Below are 20,082 nucleotides of genomic sequence, written 5' to 3'. Positions count from 1 at the left end.
TCAATGATTGTTTGTTTTTGTTAATATTTTACGTTGCATTTTTAAACCTATCTGTGGCGTTATACAAAACTTAAGTTTATTAAAACAGTACATTTAAATCTCTCAGATAACCATATTTTTATGTAATATTGGCTTTCATATCTTATATTTCTGTTTTCTTACATTATACATAATTTATTATGGGTGATTGTATGAGAAGGTGCACCATTGTATTTTTCATTCACTTTTTCAATTATTAACATTTATATAAAGGTACAGAATACAATATTGTGTTATTTTTATAACCTCTAATGACTTGTTATACACCCAAATAACTATATATTACATAATACTGTGTTGTCTATATTATATCCCATATATTAATTTGGTACCTGATCTAATATTGTCATTATGATATTTCACTCTCAGTATTTGTGTCTGTCATTTTTTATTTCTTTTCAAGAAAAAAAAAGACACATACTTTGTTTTGTCTTTTTATTTTTAGAGTGGAGAAACACATGAATGGCTCATGATGAATACAGTGAATATTGAACATGATAGGTCAGACAAAGTGACAGTAGTAATACATAAAACATTTCGGTCTATTGAAACACTAGGATTGTTAGGCGTTACTGTAGTATTTGGCAGTGATTAGGATTTAAGGGATTGAAATACATGCAGCAGTTCACAGAAAATGTATATTTTGATTTGTGGTCATATTTTTTGCCATCAGCACTTGAGTTTGTTCTCATATGAGCACCACTCATTGCTAAAGACCTGTTTAAGTACTGGAAATATACGACTTGATCAGTTCTCAAACAGCTCACATCAATTTGTTAAACACTATTTTATATATATATACATATATATATATATATATATATATATTTATGAGATACATCTGCAAGACTAAATTGTGCCCATGACAAAGCCATTTTTCTGATGCATTATTTTATAAAAATAATTCTCTAAAAATTATCATATTCTCTGTTGGTAAAACAAAAATATCGAATGCATATCAAATTATTTCATTTGCCCTACAATCCAAAATACTGTATTCATAGAGATCTGCTTCATGAAGAGGTTTAAAGACATCTTGATGTGTAAGTGAATTATGGTTTGGAGGCACATCTTTGTTTCGATTGGTGAAATATGTTTCAATCATGATAATATACTAAAGGCAGTGAGGTCAGGAAGACAAGGTTGTATGTAAGTTGGCTTCAGGTCACTCTGAGTTTTGAGGTGTACCACACAGAGGAACACACTTCTGCCATTGACTCCCTTTGGTAGCACCAGGTTTAGTTCCAAATACACATTCTTCTGTAAGAATCAGAGTCATCATATTCATGTTGTTCATCTCCACATCATACTTTCAAAATCCAACAATTCTTGTCAGTACTGAGTACCAAACAAATCCATGGCTATAGGCTGGAATACTTCTGAAGAAACCGGTCATAGGCGTCATAAATCGCTTGCCTAGAGGTCAACAATAAAGAATGAAATTGAAATGTTAATGCATATATTTCAAACTGATGATCCATACAGTTCATTCACTTAATAACAAGCAATGTGCTACAATTTAACCAAATAATTATTAGCATGAATAACTGTGTTGGTAATAAGTCTCTAATGTAAAAAAAAAATGCATTTATTTGATCAAAAATACAGTAAAAACAATAATATTGTAAAATATTACAATAAAAAAACTTTTTCTGTTTATTACATATTCAAATTTTATTTATTTCTGTGATGCAAAGTTGAATTTTCAGCAGCATTTCAATTTCAATTTATTATTATAAATTTATTATTATCAATTTATAACTTATTATTAACATTTCAATTTATTATTATCAATTTATAATTTATTATGACAATAGTTGTTCTGCTTAATATTTCTGTATTAATATTTCTTTTTAATGCAATTACTATGAATTTCTTGGGTCTCAATGGGTCTATGATGTACTTAAGCTTATAATGCTTTTGGGAAACGCAGCCCTGGACTGAAAAAAAAAAAAAACACCATAAAGAATAATGATTTTAGTGCGTATTATTTTGTGTATTCAAATATTCTGAAGCTTGTGAGAAGCCTGTTCTTATCCACTAATTATTTTGACTTCCCCACTAATCATATTCATAAGAGAAGCAGAGATTCATAAATTAATCATTCTTTTGAATTGGACATTTTCAATTAATCTGTTGAGCTGGGCATATGCCTTTAGATGCCTTTATGCCTTTTAAGAGTACCGTGCATGATACATGGACTTCTTTTATGGTACATTTATGATGCTTCTACATTATTTTTTATTTTTTTCTAAAGTCTGACTTACCGAAACAGTCCTTGTTTGAAGAGGTAGGCACTGACGTGTCCGCCATTGAGGTAGCGAACCTCACAGCCAGGCCAGATTTCCTGTAAACTGCGAACTCCAGTGCGTGGAATATAAGCGTCTTCCTTTGCCTGGACTATAATGATCAGACTGGGATCTACAGGCACTGGAGACAAAGTATGCAAGAAAGAGAGGATCAAACACAGGAACCCAATCCAAACCATGGCAACAAAACAAACAGATCTGTACCTGAAAAATTGGCGATGTGTGTGCATTCATCCATAACACCCTTCATGAAGCAGAGAGACTCCCGCTGCAGCGAATGCCGCTGACCAGCCCCGCAGGTGATATTTTTAGCATGTAGCATGTCCAAATGAGGCCCGCTGCTGCTCACAGCAGACAGCATCTGATCCAGCCCGTCTCTCTCTCTTCGGCCCATCAGTAGGGCTGAGTCTGAGGCGTGACCTCCAGTCCCAGGCTGAGAACAAGAGGAGCGCAGCCCCATCTGGTGGTCCCTTTCTGGTGAGTGGAGGTCAAGAAGGTCATGGGTAAGATCCAGGTCGGAGAGTCTGTCAAAGCTGCCTGGGGCGTTTTTTACAAATTCCTGGCCCATCCGGAAAGAGTCTGTCTGAAAATCATGGGTGTGTCAGTGAGTGATTTGTCAAAAATGCTGCACCTTCAAAATAAGTCATGCGATACATTACGAGAGGAACAAATCATATCTTCTTCTGTGATCTTTTGTGGTGTCCTTCATATAAAACCAAGCTAAACTACAACAAAACAGAATAAACTACCTACCCCACAATACTCCAGCATATTGATGATTTCTTCCTCATAGACTGGATGTGCGCAATACTGCTTTTCCAGTTCTCTCCAATTCACAGCTCGACTTAAAACACCCTGCAGAAAAGCAGATCAATTTTTATTAGATTTTAAAAACAAAACAGAAAAAAAGGAAATAATTTCAGGTCAATTTTAGGTCAATCAAGCTAAAATACCTAAAATTATTAAACTGAAAAGATTAAATACTTCAAGGCACTTGCAGCTAAAAATAAAAAGCCTTTAATTAACTGGGCTAAGTCACCTAGATACCCAAGTTACTCCCTTTTATTTGAAATTAATTGAATCATTTAATGAACAACTGAACATGAACAACTGTAAATGGGAGTGAGAGACACTTGGTGACGTCTATATTACCATGTTCTGACGCTGCTGATTCACTGACACAGGAATGAAGACGTAAAGGTATTCACAGCTATGAGGTTCAGCAGCTAAGTGACTAATGCTGCCTTTAAGTCATGGGAAATTCCTACATACCAGGGTTCTTACAGTTAACAAACTCCAAAAAAAAAAAGAAAAAAAAAAAAAAAAAACATTTTGTTACTTAAAAAAATAAATGCTAACTGAAATAACAGGGTTATTATAGCTAACTAAAAAAAAAAAAAAAAAAAAAAATTCTTATTAAAAAAATAAATGCTAACTGAAATAACAGGGTTATTATAGCTAACTAAAACTAAAAAAAAAAAAAATTCTTATTAAAAGATAAATGCTAACTGAAATACAAGGGTTATTACAGTTAACTAAAACTAAAAAAAAAAACATTGTTACTTAAAAAAATAAATGCTAACTGAAATAACAGGGTTATTATAGCTAACTAAAAAAAAAAAAAAATTCTTATTAAAAAAAATGCTAACTGAAATAACAGGGTTATTATAGCTAACTAAAACTAAAAAAAAAATATTCTTAAAAGATAAATGCTAACTGAAATACAAGGGTTATTACAGTTAACTAAAACTAAAAAAAAAACATTTTGTTACTTAAAAAAATAAATGCTAACTGAAATAACAGTGTTATTACAGTTAACTAAAACAAAAAAATAAAAATAAAAAAAACTTTGTTACTTAAAAAATAAATGCTAACTGAAATAAAATAAGAAAACGTAGTTGCCAAGGCAACATTACTAATTTTCATTTAGTTTATCTGATTTACTCAAAGCTGAAATAAAATTAATCAAACTATATAGAATTAAAAAAGACAGAAACACAACAAATTTATTAAAAATTAAATAGGAAATATTAATAAAACATTCTTAACTGATAATAATTTAACAGTGCTACATACTTTCAATTTTCATTTTCTGACAAATATACTGTAAGTTTAAAGGTATAAGCTCTTCAGAGATAATGCCATAAGCTATGCAATTGTTTACATTCTTGTGCTGCCACAGTGTCTTACATTTCATAAAATCGCTAAATATGCAGTATTTTCTAGAAAAATTTTTTTTTATTGTTCATTAAAAGACCACAAAATACATTCACACAGTCAATTTTCACCTTTAAAACTCAATTTTGACCAATGATTGACTGACTTGGTAAATCTGAGCTAAAAACAAATTTGAGTTTCTCTCTGGTAATTATGATTTTGTAGCATCCTATAAATATGACCAATCTGAAAATGGCAACATTAATACAACTTAAATCTTACTGTGGTAAAAACACTTGAAGCAGTCGTCCAGGATAAACAAGGTATGAGTGGAATTGGTTTGGGCCAGTTTGTTACAGCTAATGATGCCATCTAGGATGAAAATGAACAATAGATACTGTATATGTTACACAGGATATGGATCAGGTTCTTCAGAACACATTTGATTAGGAACAACACAAACTTATTAAGTCAAATGTTAATGAGGTGTGCAGAACCTACATGTCCGCCCATAGAAATGCCAGTCATGCCTAGAGGCCAGAAACCCTCTCGCTCCAGCCAGTGTAACAGTGCAGCAGACTCCAGGATCAGCGCTCCACCCATCACAAACAGGTCTGAGACGTTCTTCAGACTGGAGCGACTGCATCAGAAACACAAATCATATACAGTTTAAACATGCATTGTTCATTCTAAAGACACGGACAGCAATAGCTGCTGAAGGTAAACAAACACTCACAGCTGGTCTTTAGGTTTCCTGTATCCGTGTACGGCGCAGAGTCAAGGAAGTGTCAGATAAGATCTAGTAATTCTTCACACTGGGCTTCACATGGCAAACTAACATGTGATCTGTAGCTTAACGTTTCTAAGGATATAATAAGGATTCTCCAACAGTAGAGATGCCATCCCTGATTCTTTAATCATTGGTCTGGCCATTAGTGTTCGTCTTCTCCAGAAAAACTGCAACACACACACACACACACACACATTTTTCACAATCTTAAATATTTGTCTAAAATAAACATAATGAAATGTATTAAATAAAAATTAAATAATACACTAAATCATTTTAAAGGGGCTACAGTATAAAAATGGATATTCATTTTGAGACTTGTTGAAATTACATTAAGCAGTGTTATTAAATTATTACTGTTTTTAAAAGTTAATGTAGAAAAGCAGGTATAATAAACATTAACTATTATAAAATAACCAATATTGACTAATATCAATGAATAAATAAAGAAATTCTAATTTCAGCTTAACTATATGTTACTGATGCGCTATTTTTCAAAAGTTTTGAATTGCTAAGATGTTTTTTGAAACATTTGTACGGTAAAAGTGTATACTGCGCAAACAATCCCAGATTTTGCACACTCACATGATCTCCTGTTCCAGCCAGGTGAATACAGACTGGTCTGTGCCTTTTCCATTTCTTAGGTACAATAAACTGGAAACTAGTGGGAAAGTTGAAACAAAATGTCTTCATTTGAAAGAACTTTGAATACAAGCCACACAATAAGTCACATTAATCCTTCACATTTGCATTCTGTGTTTGTGGGTGATTTGTTTTGGATACCGGGCTTTGATGGACTCAGCTGGCAAGATGCCCGGGACAAAGTGCTCCAGCGGCGATATGAAATGACCATTGTGAATTTTGCAATCTGTGTGATCTTCTACCTTTGGGCACAGCGGTAACACACAGTTAATGGGTCATAATAAAATTTTCAATTGTGCTGAATAGGTGTTTATTTAAGAAAAACAAATGTAGATTTAAAAAATGTGTGTGTGTGTGTGTGTGTGTGTGTGTGAATGTATATATATATATCAAGCAGCTTGATATATATATATATATATATATATATATATATATATATATATATATATACACACATTCTATATATACATTCTATATATACATTCTATATATATCTCATATATATATATATATATATATATATATATATATATATATATATATATATATATATATATATATATATAAATAAATGTATGTATATATGTATCTATATCCATAGCTATCTATCTATCTATATATAGATAGATAGATAGATAGATATACAGATAGATGGATCTACCTTGTCATTAGATTTACCTTGTCAATAAATACTGGGTAGTCCTTCTGTACCAGATCCTTGCATCTCTCCCTGTTGCCAATAATCTTCCGGAATGCAAATAGTCTGTAATATCCATAAAATAATTATATAATAAATGCATAATTAACTAAATATCTAAATAAATATTATAAATAAATAATTAAATTATTTGGATCAGTCATTGTTTTTTTTTTTTTTTTTCATGTCAAGCTGCTTGATAATAGCACACCTGCCATTACTAAGATAAAACTTTTTATGCATTGTTTTTATATATTTAATTACTATGGATATTTTCTTCAACAAATATTTTCTTTTTTTATATGTTTTTTTTTAAAGGCCAATCTATGGATTATTTAGTATTATGTGGCCATTTGTGTAGTATGCCACTGTCTGTACTCAAAACTACTAACTACTAAAGTCATTTTAAAGTTTAATTTTTTACATATCATTTGCATTTTTGGTTTTATACTGTATATATTTGTTGGGTTTGGTCCTACATCCATATCTGTCTTCTTTGGAAGATTCTTTTGGTACAATAATCTTTAAAGTCCACCTTTAAATAAAATATGAACATAATCCATAACACTCATGCCACCACTAATTATCATTTAGGGATCATTATTTAATCATACCATAAGTGAAGTCACTGAAGATTCATTGTTTAATTTTTATTTGCTTTTATTTAGTTAGTTCATTAGTAATATACCTTTTCAGGTCCTCTGGCTTTCCCCATCCTTGAATGAAGAGTTTGGTGAGGAGAAGCCTTCTATACAGAACATCAAGCCGACTCACACCCATTGACAAAAAAACATTCTTCTGCAAAGAACAAAATACACTTATTTAGAACCTGACACAAGTCATAAACTCATAATCCATCAGTCAGCAGCCGTGTGGCTTTTCACATTCCAGTATATAAGACCTGAGCAGCTGAGTGGGTTTAGAAGCACAACACACAACAAACTAACAGAACTCCTGCAAACTACATTCCACTGGTAACCACACTTTACAGGGCGCTTTAATATCCTTAGTTTGTGAATGAGAACATGACCTGTCATTCATGATAGTACCGACTACTGTAGTTTCTGAGCTAGCCCTAACCGGATAGTGACACTTCAGTGAGTTCTTCTTCTTATTATGACCTTAAAATGATTATCTGATTCGTCATATTGTCCCTAAAAGAAGAAAAGTGTGTGAACATCCCACACTGACCGTCTGTTGTAAATCTAATCAGCTGTCAATGAGGAAGCTGCAGTGGAGTTGCATTTAACGTTTGACAAACTGCTTGCTTTCCCAAGCCCACGAAAGGCTTTAAAACAAACTCCATATGAATGAACGTAACGAAATAAGTTTATACCTCAAGCTACAAGGACGTAGATGTGGGTGTCTTTGAAGAAACCGGATCAGTACACATGACAGAGGGCGAATTCCGTTTGACGGTGCAGCGCCATCCCAGCGTTCACTGACTGCCGGAAGTAACTCTTCTTCTACGCTCATGATCGGCGGTGCGTTATTCAGCTGCACCAGTAGATGGCGGTGCTGTACAGAATAATTTAACAGTGGCGCTCAACAGTAGCAACTCCCCAGCATTCCTTTCAGATTTACAGGTGTAATTTTAAACCAGTCCTATTGATCCTATATTTATAGGATTCCAATATAAACTAAACATTTAAAAGCTCAATTTCCAGCAGAACTAACTATTGGACATCCAAAGGAATTTAAAGACTTCTAGACATTTAAAACTTATTGCCCCGGCTGAAGTTTCCCACCCTATCATTTCAAGTTAAGAAAATCCTTATATAGGCCTATATGTAGTTATAAAACCATTTATTTTAGGAATATATTTCCTTAATCATTTTGCATATTAAAAAAATGGCCAATTTGATCTTTTTTTTTTTCTTTTTTTTTACTTGGTTTAATAACCAGACATGTTCACAAGTCTTTTTATTTATTTATTGACCTGTTTATTAAACACATAAAATACAAATTAAGAAAACATATGTCAAGAAAAAGAGCCAGAGGTTCAAGGATGGCCAAACAATAGCAATTCAAATTCACAAAAGATAGAGTGGACGTTGTATTTTCTAAGCAAAAATAAATAAATAAATAAATAAATAAATAAATAAGCAAGCAGATCACATAACAATAATCATACTCTTCCCTCAAAACATAAATTATCAAATAAAATTACTCAAAACACCAAAAAGTGAGCATACGCTCAAAGTTTTAGTTGCCTTTTTGTTACAGGAGGTATAAAGATTTAATATAGATTTTAATATCTTCTTGAAAGTAAGAAAAACATGTTTACAAATCTCTGAGGTCCAAGTCAAGTCACAAGTCTTTATTATGCGACTTAAGTGCGACTCAAGTTTCCATCTCTGTTAATAACACACTTAAACATTTGAAACAATGCTACTTGAATTAGGGCAACTTTTCTGTCCTCTGAGATGATTTTAAAGAAAAAGAATTCTCTAAAAAGTAAATAGTGTTAACAGATGTAACGTTAAAATGTACTATTTATTATACACTTTAAAAACTAATGTTGAAATGTTAAAATAGATTGAGCGCATATTTTTTATGAATAAAACAGTTTAATGTTTTAATGTTTTTTTAGGTAATTAACTGAAATATATTTGATCCTAGTGTCTGTAGGTGTATTCATAAGTTTCTCCAAATATTTAAAGATTTTGTAAGCAAAAGGAAAATAAATGAATCAAATAAACGCACACAGAATAGCTTGTAACGTTACTTATATGCAGGCGCCGCCTCTGTCCTGCCTACAATCAATAAATTATGCAATGTTTGCACGGCGCTTTTATTCACATGCTGTTCACATCTAACGGTATTTTCCCCTGTATACAGAGTCTTGCAGAAGTTTCTTTAGTGTGATTGATTTGTACTCGATCTCATATCAAAGGACCTGGATGGTTTTGATGAAGCCACTTCTGCAGGATTACAGTCGGGATGTTTTGAGGGTGTTTGTGGGTTAAACAAGCGGAGTTTATCATGGTTGGCTGGGTGCCAGATGGAGCTTCGACATATCGGTCAGGTCACCGAGGATACTAATAGTGACGAAATAATGAACTCTTTTAATTGTTTTTATCTTTATTCTTAAGATGCGACTTTGCTTGCTGATGTGTTGTTGTGTTGGATTCAGTCCTGTTTAAAACTCTCGCTGCTTTTGCGTCTCTCGGATCGCTTCAGACTGAAACCTGTGGTCTGTAAGCATGGCTGGCATTCCCAAATCTTTCACTCATGTGTTCATAGGCTTTCTAACTACTGTAATCTCAGGATTAAGAGCTAGCTCTCTGCAGCAGGTTTTCGTGAAGGATATTGTGGCTGTTTACGGAGAAAACGGTTCACTGGATCTCAATGGCATTAACAGTTTATTGGAGACAATTGTCCAACACAAATTGGATCCGAACATTCCTCTGCATGCTCGGGTAATCTGGTCACTTTAGTTACTGGAAGTTATTTACTTAAATATTTGACATTTTATATAGGTATTTGACTGTGTGCCACACATTTGAGAACATACACAAAACATTCATACTGTATGATTGGACTAGTTTTGTTAATCTTAGCTTTATTTCATTGACTTGACATTGTGCCTGTTTATCAGTGTGTGTCCGGAGAAGATATTCTGGTGCACTATGGGCTTCAGAACCTCTCTCATCTGACAGAGGAACATCTGGTCACTGTCTGCCCGGCTCTGCTCAACCAAGCTGTGCTGCCACAGTGTTCAGCTGAACCTCCAGTAGGCTCACACAGTGACACTGATCTGCGTGGTGAGTCTTCATCTGCTGAGCTGAATCCCAAATCTACACAGTAGTCAGAGAGCTTTCTCCTGATGTAATCTATAGCATAGCCTACATTTAAATTTCTTATCCTCTAGTGTGAATAATGGCAGAGAATGATGGGAAGTTTGCCACCTGAAATAAGTTACAATTTAAAGTTAATAATGAAAATCTCAGAAGAGGCAAAAAATAACTAGGCCTGTGCATGATTTAAATTAGTCTTTTTTTTTTTTTTTTTGTATTAGTACTATTTTTGAACTTCTTTTATGCTTACTTCAGTAAATATTAAAACAACACCTTATAAAATATTTATTTACATAATAGTAAACATGAAAATCACAGCTGAGAATAATAGCAATTACAGAAAATTGTGTTTGTTACAAAGCTGTAAACTTTCTTTAAGTAAAACACAACTTCTCATCAAGTTAAAGCAAAACAAGCTCAGTAGATGAAATACTACTACTAATAATATATTATTTATATATTATTTAAATTAGTATTTTGTATTAGTGCTATTTGTACTGCTTTTATGCTTATTTAATAAAAAAACACTGTACATGTTTTGCAATAGTAATGTAAATCACTTTTAAGAATTATGACAATTGCATACAGTTGTTTTGTTGTCTTTAAAACAATGTCACAAATTTTTTTTTATGCAAAATATTTATGTTAATGCAAAACAATATCAGAAGTGGAAAAATAATGATATATTATTTAAACTGGTAGTTTTTTTTTTTGTTAGTTATTTATTTTTTTTAAAAGAGAATTTTTTTGAATTTTTTTATATATAATCATATAATATATAATAAATTATAGACGATTGTTTAATTGTCTCAATAACTCTGAGAGTTATTATAGTTAACTAAAATCATTAGTCACGTAATTAAAAATTAAACTTATTGTTTTTTAGCTAGTTGCCAAGGCAAAATGTATCATTTTCATTTAGTTTAAGAATGTACTTATTTAAATAAAAGTAAAATAAAAAAAAAATTTATTTAAAATTATATGGACATATTTAGCAAAAGCTTTATGCAAAATACAAATTTCTTTATTTAAACCTAACCTGAAAAGACTCTACATATTAAATTAGTATTTTTGTACATATATTATTTTTATATAGCTGTTTTTGCTCATTTAAAAAAACAAAAACAAAACAAAGCTGTGTATCAGTAAAATAGATTAATAAAGCTCTGTAATAAAGTAATGAAAATAACTGATGAGAATAAGGACGATTGCAGACAATTATGATTAGTTGTCTTAAAAATAAAAAAAACTTTTTAAGAAACTCTTTTTTTTATGCAATACAATTTTCTTTTTTTTTCTTTTTGAGATGAAATGTCATTTGCCTTTATGTATAATTTTAGCTGTGTGAGCCCTCCCCTCTCTTTCTGCACACAGTATGGGGATTTGGCTTCTTGGCTGTTACCTTCATTAATCTGGCCTCACTGCTGGGTCTGACTCTCATTCCCGTAACTAAAAAGCCCTACTTCCCCAAAGTGCTCACCTACTTCATTGGTCTAGCTGTTGGCACGCTCTTCTCCAATGCTGCTCTCCAACTTATACCTGAGGTGAAATGCTTTTCCATTTCTCAGTTTATCACGTTCACATAGTTCAGAGTTTGCATTCTTTCCCTTGAAGCTTTCTTCAAGTCATTTAGTTCAGTAAGTCAGTCTTCTTAGAGGTTGTTGAAGGTCACATTGTTGGCACAACAGGATTATGAACCCAAATCAACCTCCAACTGACAAGCTACCGTTCTACATCTTTAATTGCCTTCTTATCAGCACCATGATAATAAAATGCAAATGCTCTTTGAACTGGACTCATTAATTCGTTTTTATTTTCTAGAAGAGTGCAAATGCTGCAAATGTTTCTTGATATGTGATGACATGATGGTTGCATGACGTGACGTTGGTTTTGCAATGGTTACATGTTGTAATATTTATTTTGGGGTTGCCGTTTAACTTCAACTAATAATGTGCATGTGTACACTGGGAACTCTGGCTGTCTGGTTTAATTTGCTCAAAGACACATGATTACTTCCTCTAATTGAACAGGCCTTTGGGTTTGACCCAAAAGCAGACGGTTACGTTTTCCAAGCTGTTGGGATCTTTGGTGGATTTTATGCACTGTACGTCACTGAAAAAATCCTGCGGATGGTCCTGAAACCAGAACAAGAGGTGGGTTCATCTCAGAATTATGAAGACTGAATGTTTGAATGTTGTATTCATGTGATATCTTCATTTATCCAAAACTAATCAACAATAGTCTAAGACATAATTGCACGGCTCTCTGGAATACTTGACTCTGATCCTGGACAGTCACAGCATTCTGCAGTCAACAATTCTCAAAAAAGTGATATTTCACTTTGCATTATTTTTCATATGAAATCTAATATTTACACTCAAACCAAATAAACATATTTGATAAATACAGTAGTTGCATAATAAGCAGGATAGTGCACAGTCAGCTGGTCATTATTGCTAAACAAATTCCTTCAGAGTGATAAAACGTTTGTTTTGTGATAATAAACTATTGACTCTATATTATCTCATACTTAAAATTCCAATTAACTGCAAGCCAATAGCAAAGCTTCCTTAATGGAAAATGTCAGATATGTTGTATATTAGCATGTATGTTCTTTTAAACACTATGCAGTAATCATATGATTCATTTTCGAACCCCAGCAGGGCCACGGACACAGTCACTTCCAGCCTTCAGAGGGCACCCGAACAACAGAAGGGCAACAGAACGGCGCCATCAATATGGTGGACTCTGACAAAGCAAGCATGACCTCTGACCCTCCAGTGGAGCAGGTACAACTGGTCAGATCTCACAAAAATTACACATAATGCCAAGAGATATGCAAATGACCTAAATATAGCTATAAGTTACATAAACAATATAAAAATATCTAACAGTTTGGGAAAAAATTATGATTTGTTTAAAAAAAAAAACGTAGTAAAAAACTATTTTTTTTTAAATTTTCAGTGTGAGTGGTGCTTGCCCATGATAATTGCTTACTGATCCAAGTATAATATTAAAAGTAAAGTATAATATAAAATAAATACACTACTTTTCACAAGTTTGGGGTCAGTAGGATTATTTTTTTTTTAAATAAATAAATGAAACCACATTAAATCAAAAGTGACAATAAAGAGATTTATAATGTTACTAAATATTTCCATTTTAAAAATGCTAACTTTCTTTTCATCAAACCTAAAAAAAAAAAAGTGTCTGTTTACTTTTTTTTTTCTGAGCAGCAAATCAATTTCTGAAGGCTGGAGTAATGACTGCCGGAAGTTCAGCTTTGCAACACATGAATAAATTTAATTATAAAATATATTCAAATATAAAACGATTTTACAATATTTCACAATATTACTGTTTTAATATTTTTGATAAAATAAATGCAGCCTTGGTATACATGAGAGACTTCTTTCTAAAACATCTTACCAATCAGAAAAAGTTTACCAACCCCAAACTTTTGAAGGGTAGTTTAAACATAAAAATTTATATATGATGTGAATACCAGCCATTCCAACTTGAAAAGAAGCTTTAAAAATCAGTTTTTGGCACAGAATTAAGTTGATTGTGTGCAGGTCAGTGCAACTTACAGTCCAGCTGTAGAGACACACACAGCTGTGTTTGCTTTCATCTGTCACAGCTGCCAGCAGAAACAAGATTGTCTTCGGCCCTTTGACCTACATCACCAGCGCCATGCAATTGGGATCTTCATTCACCCCTGCAACAATACAGAAATTTAGACCTCAGGGCTAAAAGTCAATAGTATTTGAAATAAGAACCCAGGGTTGATGCTCAAGAGATGTTGTTATAGTACGAAATGAGGTTTTCATTTAGATGTGAACGTCGTTGCAGGGGTCCTGCAGATGGCTCAGAGGAAGACGGCTGGCCAGCGTGAAGACGGTGGCATGGATGATTTCCCTCAGCGATGCTCTCCACAACTTCATTGACGGCCTGGCCATCGGCGCTTCGTTCACCGTGTCTATTCTCAGCGGCTTTAGCACTTCTATTGCTATCGTCTGCGAGGAATTCCCTCATGAGCTGGGTAAGAAAAATACTGACTCATTTACCCAGCTGGAAATGTTGTCAGCGCTGTCCTTTAACCCCTGCGCCAAACCACCTCTGTGTCTGGCTGCTGCCCTTTGAATGTTGACCTTCATGAAAAAAAAGCATGTGAAGCAGATTAGCGTTCTGTCTCCCCCTGTAGGTGACTTTATTATCCTGCTGAACGCAGGGTTGAGCGTTCCACAGGCCGTCTTCTTCAACCTGCTGTCTGCTATGTCCTGCTACGTGGGCCTAGTCCTGGGCATCTTGTTGGGTAGCGCTTTTGCCCCCAACATCATCTTTGCCTTTGCTGGTGGCATGTTTCTTTACATCTCCTTGGCTGATATGGTAAGAGCAGTGTGGTTTAGAAAGTTTATCACATAACGTTTTATCACATTTAGTAATAAATTAATATTTTTATTCTGTATGCACACATTAAATTGATCAGAAGTGGCAGTAAAGACATTTAGAATGTTAGAAAAGATTATTATATTATAACACTGCAAAAATGCTTTTCTGAGATGCCGTTTTCCAGTACAACTTTCATTTACTTCAGAAACAAAATGATGTGAGATATTTAGTCTTGTTTTCTGAAAAAAAAAGTATCAAAATTAAGTGAGTTTATGCTTAATATGCTTCTTTTTCAAGAATACTGAAAAAAGTATTCCACTAAAATATTATGCAGCACAACTGTTTTCAACAAACATAAGAAATGTTTCTTGAGTGGCAAATCAGTACATTAGAATGATTTTTAAAGGGTCATGTGACAGTAAAGTTTGCTTTGCCATCACAGAACTAAAAATAGTGAACACTTATTTGAATATTTCAGTTTTTATTGTATTTTTGATCAAACAAATGCAGCTTGTTGAGCATAAAATACTTTTTAAAAACATTTAAAAAAAAAAAAACATTAAAACCCTTAAATTTGTAAAGGGAACAGTATTTCAATGCTTATCGTTTTTGTTGATGTTAATCACGTTTACTTATAACAATTAGTGTTTTTCTCCCCTTATGACTTGAGCTAAATAAGAAATATGTTGTATTTGTCAGAATTTATTGCTTCTTTGTAACAATCCTGACCAGTCATTCTGGTCCTATACTGACACCTAGAGGCATGGAGACAAATCAAAAATGTTTTTTTGTTGTTTTTTACAGATGCATTATAGAAACATTGTTTGCCTCAGTAATACATTCTGTGATAAATAACAGGGGTGTTAAAGAGATAAAGTGAGCAGTATTAAACTGGTCGTGTCTCAAAATGGCCAGGTTACTTATTTAAATGGAACATGTTTTTTGAACATATTTTTCAAATGTATTATTCATTCATTTAGGTTTAAAACAAGGAGAAAATGACTTTGGCTCCATTTTTAATGATTGAACGGAACATAAATCTGTGTTAGCGGAGCGAATACTGACCATCTTTCTCTCTCTCACCTAGCTGCCTGAAATGAACATGATTGCCAGGGAACAAGTGCAGAGCACGAAGGCCGATATCATTTTTTTTGCCATCCAGAATGCAGGAATACTGACAGGTTTTGCCCTGATTCTTCTCATCACATTGTATGGTGGGAACATTAGCCTGGGCTGACCCCTCGCTTCATACCGCACTTCAATTCTGTGCCCATTCCAGATCCTACTCTCATTTAAGCTATTTATTTGAGAAGAAACTACTTCATACTATTATTAAATCATTTATACTGAGAAAACTTGAAATCATTAGGCGTAAAACAATTTGATGATTTTTCAACATGCATCATTTTAGCCTTTTTATACTGTTTTAAATAATTGACTGACCTACTAATCATGTTTTGTAGAACAGAAGGCAAAGAGTGATTTATGGCTCACATTTGGTGCTCTCTGAATGATCACCTTTGTTACTTTGTACAATAGGAACTTTGAAAATCACGCAAAATAAGACAGAACAGAACTGTATTAAAAAGTCCAAATTTATGTCTTTTTTTTTTTCATTGGACACATCCATCTGTTATACAGCTGATGATATATCTATACATTTAGTTATTTAATATTCATAAAACACAATGTACACTTAAAAGCATCTTAAAAACAGTACAGTCAGTGCAATATCTTTATAGATCAAATTAAAAACATTTTCTCTCCAAAAATATACATCTATATAGATCTCGGAACATTAATTCTAACCCACTTTACAAGAAGTATTCAGAAAACTTTAATCACGCCAGGAGGTAAAATAACTTAAACAGTTTTGACTGAACAAAGTTATTGGGTGAATCTCAAAAAAGGTCATATTTCATTCTAAAATCAAAAGACGATAGAAATTATACTTAGTTTTTTTCATTACTTTCAAGATATTGTCAAGTATGTATACAGAACTGTAGTAACTGTTGTACTCCCTTTAATGCAAATGTAATTTTTTATGGTAATTACAAAAAAAAAAAGAAAGAAAGAAATATTACGATGTCATAAGAATATTTAGTGAATATGTGCTTAATTTTCATGAAAAGAATGTATAAAAACAAAAAAACAAAAAAAAACGTATTTGTCCTAAAATGGTCCTATAATTTAAAATAATTATTGAGATTTTTTTTCATTTGATTTTTTTGGGGGTGAAATGTGACGTGTTTTCATGCAATTCACCCTATTAGGAGGCACATCAGCTCTAAAAGACCTAGAACAGCACGGTTCTACTTCATAGTCACTGAACCAGCAGAACAAACAGAATAGCATGGAGTTAAACACACACGTACTGCAATACCGTGGTAGTTCTAGAAGCACTTATATGAGGCACTAAACGCAGAGCTCGGGCCAAACCACACCACAGAACAGCACGTTAGCCCGAGGGGTTGTCCTGGCAACAGGCACGACTACTGCAGAAATCACCACTGTACACATCGCTGGCAAATGAACGACATGAGAGAAGACTGCATCTTCATCTTGGATCTGTCATGAACTAAAAGCCACTGAGACCTAAACCATCGCTCACAGTATATATAACAATGGTCTGCATTATATTAGCTGAATGAAATCCAATACTTTTTTCTTACTAATTTAGGGCCCTATGAAATCCATTTCATTTTTTCAATTTTTATTTTTATAGACTCTGTTTTAATGGTTAAATGAAATTTTATTCATCAAAGAGCGTGTCAAATTAATTGAAATCATGAAACGTACAATATTAAACAGCAATTTATTAAAAGTTGAAAAAAAATTTTTTTTAATGCCCTATGAAATGTTTTGTTTTTTCTCAAATTCAGTTTTTTTTTTCAGTTTTCCATTAATTTTCTGGATTCTGTTTTAATAGTTTCATTGAATACTAATAATCAAAAACATCTTTAATTAATTGATTTTATGAAAAAAAAAAGTATTATTATTTTATTTATTTAATTTTTCAGAAATACTGTGCTGTGCATTTACAATTTTCTGCTCAATAAATTCTGGTAAATAATTATTCTGGTAAATATTCCTTTAAAAATAGTGTTTTAATAACAATTTTATAATTAGTAGTACTATCATTACATTAAGTAATATTTCTGTCACAGTTTCTTCAAGTTAAACCAAACTTTTATTTTGATGGGTTTCTGTGAAGACCTTTAGTTTTCTGTTTGTATATGATATGAGAGCAGTTGTAGAGATTATATTCATTTGCTCATATATTGAGGCAGCAGAGGCTGAAAACACTGAGTATCACGTGTGTTTCAGTATGTGTAGTAAACTAAACCCTGCATCTGCGCCATTCATTCACGTCACAGACATGCAGGATTCATATTTAAATAGTATCTTTGTGGCTTAATATTCACAGACACTAGTCCATATTACATTTAAGTGTACTGACCTACTTTTGATTTATCCATACAAAATTTGGCAAATTCCGTGACATTCCGCGTTATACAGTAAATTCTGTTTTTATGACTGGATTCTACGATTCGGTCCGCGTTTTCCGCATCGCAGAATTTCATAGGGCCCTATTCATTTTGCGGCGCTGATTCCAAAAACAGTGTCTGTTTTGCTCTAGCACGTCACACTTTCTCACAAAAGGCATGCATTTTGTGGCATCTGTGTTAAATTCAGTATGGCCTCCAACCTGATTATGGGCTATTCCGAATATTCCCAGACACAATCCATGAAGTGCAGGATGAAAAGCAGGCACAAGTCTTTGGGCGAGCTTGGCAGAACTTGATTCTCGGAGTGATGTGTGCCGGTGAGACGAGGTAGATGAAGTCAGACAGTCGTCCCATTGGTGGAGTGGAGTGTCTAACTGATCATACATACAATATCTAAGGCCAGCCTCATGAATCCAGGGCTGACCAGTCACTGTACAGAAACCACATATACACTAGCCAATATATTACAGCACTGCGCTCGCCTTTAGTTTTAACTTTACAATAGGACGAGTAGCTTTACACGACTGTCTACTATGTCAGGTAACAGTAACATATTTACTTACAAATCAATGCTTTCACTAGAACATGATAAAGCTATGTTGGCTTAAAGGTTCATATGACCAGTTACTGGCACCATGTTAAATACCGCATATGCTACGTGATCTTGCATGAAATGTTTTATCAAGTATCGTACGCATTATATTACTATTAACACCAAAAGTGGTGCAGATGTCCACAAACATTGTCGGGAATTTACAAACATTCATCTTTCGTAAGATCAACAACTCTTTTAAGCATTTCACAGTATTATTCGGTACCACACACGTTTAAAAAGCTATTGATATTCATCCGTCTTTTACAAAACGGCTGTGATGACGCCACATTGTTTCTGGCGCACGATTATGCCTCCGGTCTCACAGCTGAGAAAGCTACAAAATTGATATACAAAGATGATTATTTCTCCCCGATCCACCTTTACAATCAAATGTGCTCTTAATGAAGAAGAACTAGAGTTGTTTGTACAGTTATACTGAATTATTTTGGTTTAGATACTGGGGGCTGCTATTGCAAATAAACCTCAACTAAGACCAGGTGAGTCACAGTATGTACCATTAACCAAAAAGCCCATCGTCACATACAAACTTGGCAAACTTGATAACTTGGCGATGTTCATAAAACGGTATTTTTTGGCGCAATGTGATTAAATACTGCTTGCTTATTAATATGTGCCATAGCATTTCAGTGATGGACTACTTTAAGACAATGTTCCCTTTGAAAAGAAGACGCAATTTGGCAATCAAAACAAAACCAACACTAATATCTAAGGCAAAAACAGGCCGTAAACAGGCCGAGGGCAGCTAGAGTCCTGAGAAACAGACTGCAGTGCTATCGTCAGACGGGGCGGTTGGACACTACAGACTATGAGATGATAGAGATGTCTGCGTAACACATTCTAGTTCAGCTAAAGTAATGTTGATACCCACCCAGAGTGTAACAAAGAACAGAGGACAGACTAAAAGAAAAGTTGTCAAGGCGACAGTGAAGGGCTGTCAATGAACTGTTTGTGCAGTTTGTCACTGCCCACCATCACTGGGAGCTGGACTTTCGGAACGGCCTTCCTTCAAACTGCCTGATTGTTTCTTCTGCTTGGTCTTGGACTTTCTCAGCATGCGAACCTAAAAAGAAAACAAAAGCCTTTTTAAACATACAGAACTTTATATTAGAACTGAAGGCTAACAGATGGTGA

General features: G+C 33.5%; 3 protein-coding genes across 4 annotated transcripts in view; 1 reads left to right on the top strand and 2 right to left on the bottom strand.

The window, feature by feature from the left end:
* Window positions 1-460: 460 nt before the first annotated feature.
* On the bottom strand, window positions 461-8,113 carry LOC109102390 (protein ABHD18-like). Its single transcript, XM_042738109.1, has 13 exons — window positions 7,971-8,113; window positions 7,323-7,432; window positions 6,616-6,700; window positions 6,079-6,179; window positions 5,881-5,956; window positions 5,378-5,462; window positions 5,242-5,269; window positions 5,007-5,145; window positions 4,788-4,877; window positions 3,102-3,203; window positions 2,553-2,931; window positions 2,307-2,469; window positions 461-1,455 (listed from the first exon to the last, which is right to left on the bottom strand). The coding sequence occupies exons 2-13, from the start codon at window positions 7,412-7,414 to the stop codon at window positions 1,401-1,403; spliced, it is 1,395 nt and encodes a 464-aa protein (XP_042594043.1). The 5' UTR covers window positions 7,415-7,432; window positions 7,971-8,113; the 3' UTR covers window positions 461-1,400.
* A 1,302-nt stretch (window positions 8,114-9,415) lies between these two features.
* On the top strand, window positions 9,416-16,425 carry LOC109055878 (metal cation symporter ZIP8). The gene is made up of 8 exons (XM_019073050.2): window positions 9,416-10,056; window positions 10,236-10,401; window positions 11,809-11,978; window positions 12,465-12,587; window positions 13,095-13,223; window positions 14,287-14,476; window positions 14,639-14,823; window positions 15,914-16,425. The coding sequence occupies exons 1-8, from the start codon at window positions 9,841-9,843 to the stop codon at window positions 16,061-16,063; spliced, it is 1,329 nt and encodes a 442-aa protein (XP_018928595.1). The 5' UTR covers window positions 9,416-9,840; the 3' UTR covers window positions 16,064-16,425.
* Window positions 16,404-20,082, bottom strand: part of LOC109046863 (diacylglycerol kinase theta-like) — a 39,478-nt gene continuing 35,799 nt past the window's right edge. For both annotated transcript variants that reach the window (XM_042738107.1, XM_042738108.1), the window contains exon 23: window positions 16,404-20,011. In XM_042738107.1, coding sequence (XP_042594041.1) covers window positions 19,910-20,011 — 102 coding nt within the window. In that variant the 3' untranslated portion in view covers window positions 16,404-19,909. The remainder of the gene's footprint in view (window positions 20,012-20,082) is intronic.

This window comes from Cyprinus carpio, chromosome B14 (assembly GCF_018340385.1).
Source record: "Cyprinus carpio isolate SPL01 chromosome B14, ASM1834038v1, whole genome shotgun sequence".
In the NCBI taxonomy this organism is placed as follows: Eukaryota; Metazoa; Chordata; class Actinopteri; order Cypriniformes; family Cyprinidae; genus Cyprinus; species Cyprinus carpio.
This window is presented reverse-complemented; position numbering and strand designations above follow the sequence as displayed.

Excerpts from the sequence above, each read along its gene's own strand:
- LOC109102390 (XM_042738109.1), bottom strand. The coding sequence starts at position 7,414 with ATGGGTGTGAGTCGGCTTGATGTTCTGTATAGAAGGCTTCTCCTCACC. Across the intron at positions 5,146-5,241 it reads AGGAAACCTAAAGACCAGCT|TCGCTCCAGTCTGAAGAACG; the intron begins GTGAGTGTTTGT and ends TTTCTGATGCAG. Across the intron at positions 1,456-2,306 it reads TTCAAACAAGGACTGTTTCG|GCAAGCGATTTATGACGCCT; the intron begins GTAAGTCAGACT and ends GTTGACCTCTAG.
- LOC109055878 (XM_019073050.2), top strand. The coding sequence starts at position 9,841 with ATGGCTGGCATTCCCAAATCTTTCACTCATGTGTTCATAGGCTTTCTA. Across the intron at positions 10,402-11,808 it reads CAGTGACACTGATCTGCGTG|TATGGGGATTTGGCTTCTTG; the intron begins GTGAGTCTTCAT and ends TTCTGCACACAG. Across the intron at positions 14,824-15,913 it reads ACATCTCCTTGGCTGATATG|CTGCCTGAAATGAACATGAT; the intron begins GTAAGAGCAGTG and ends TCTCTCACCTAG.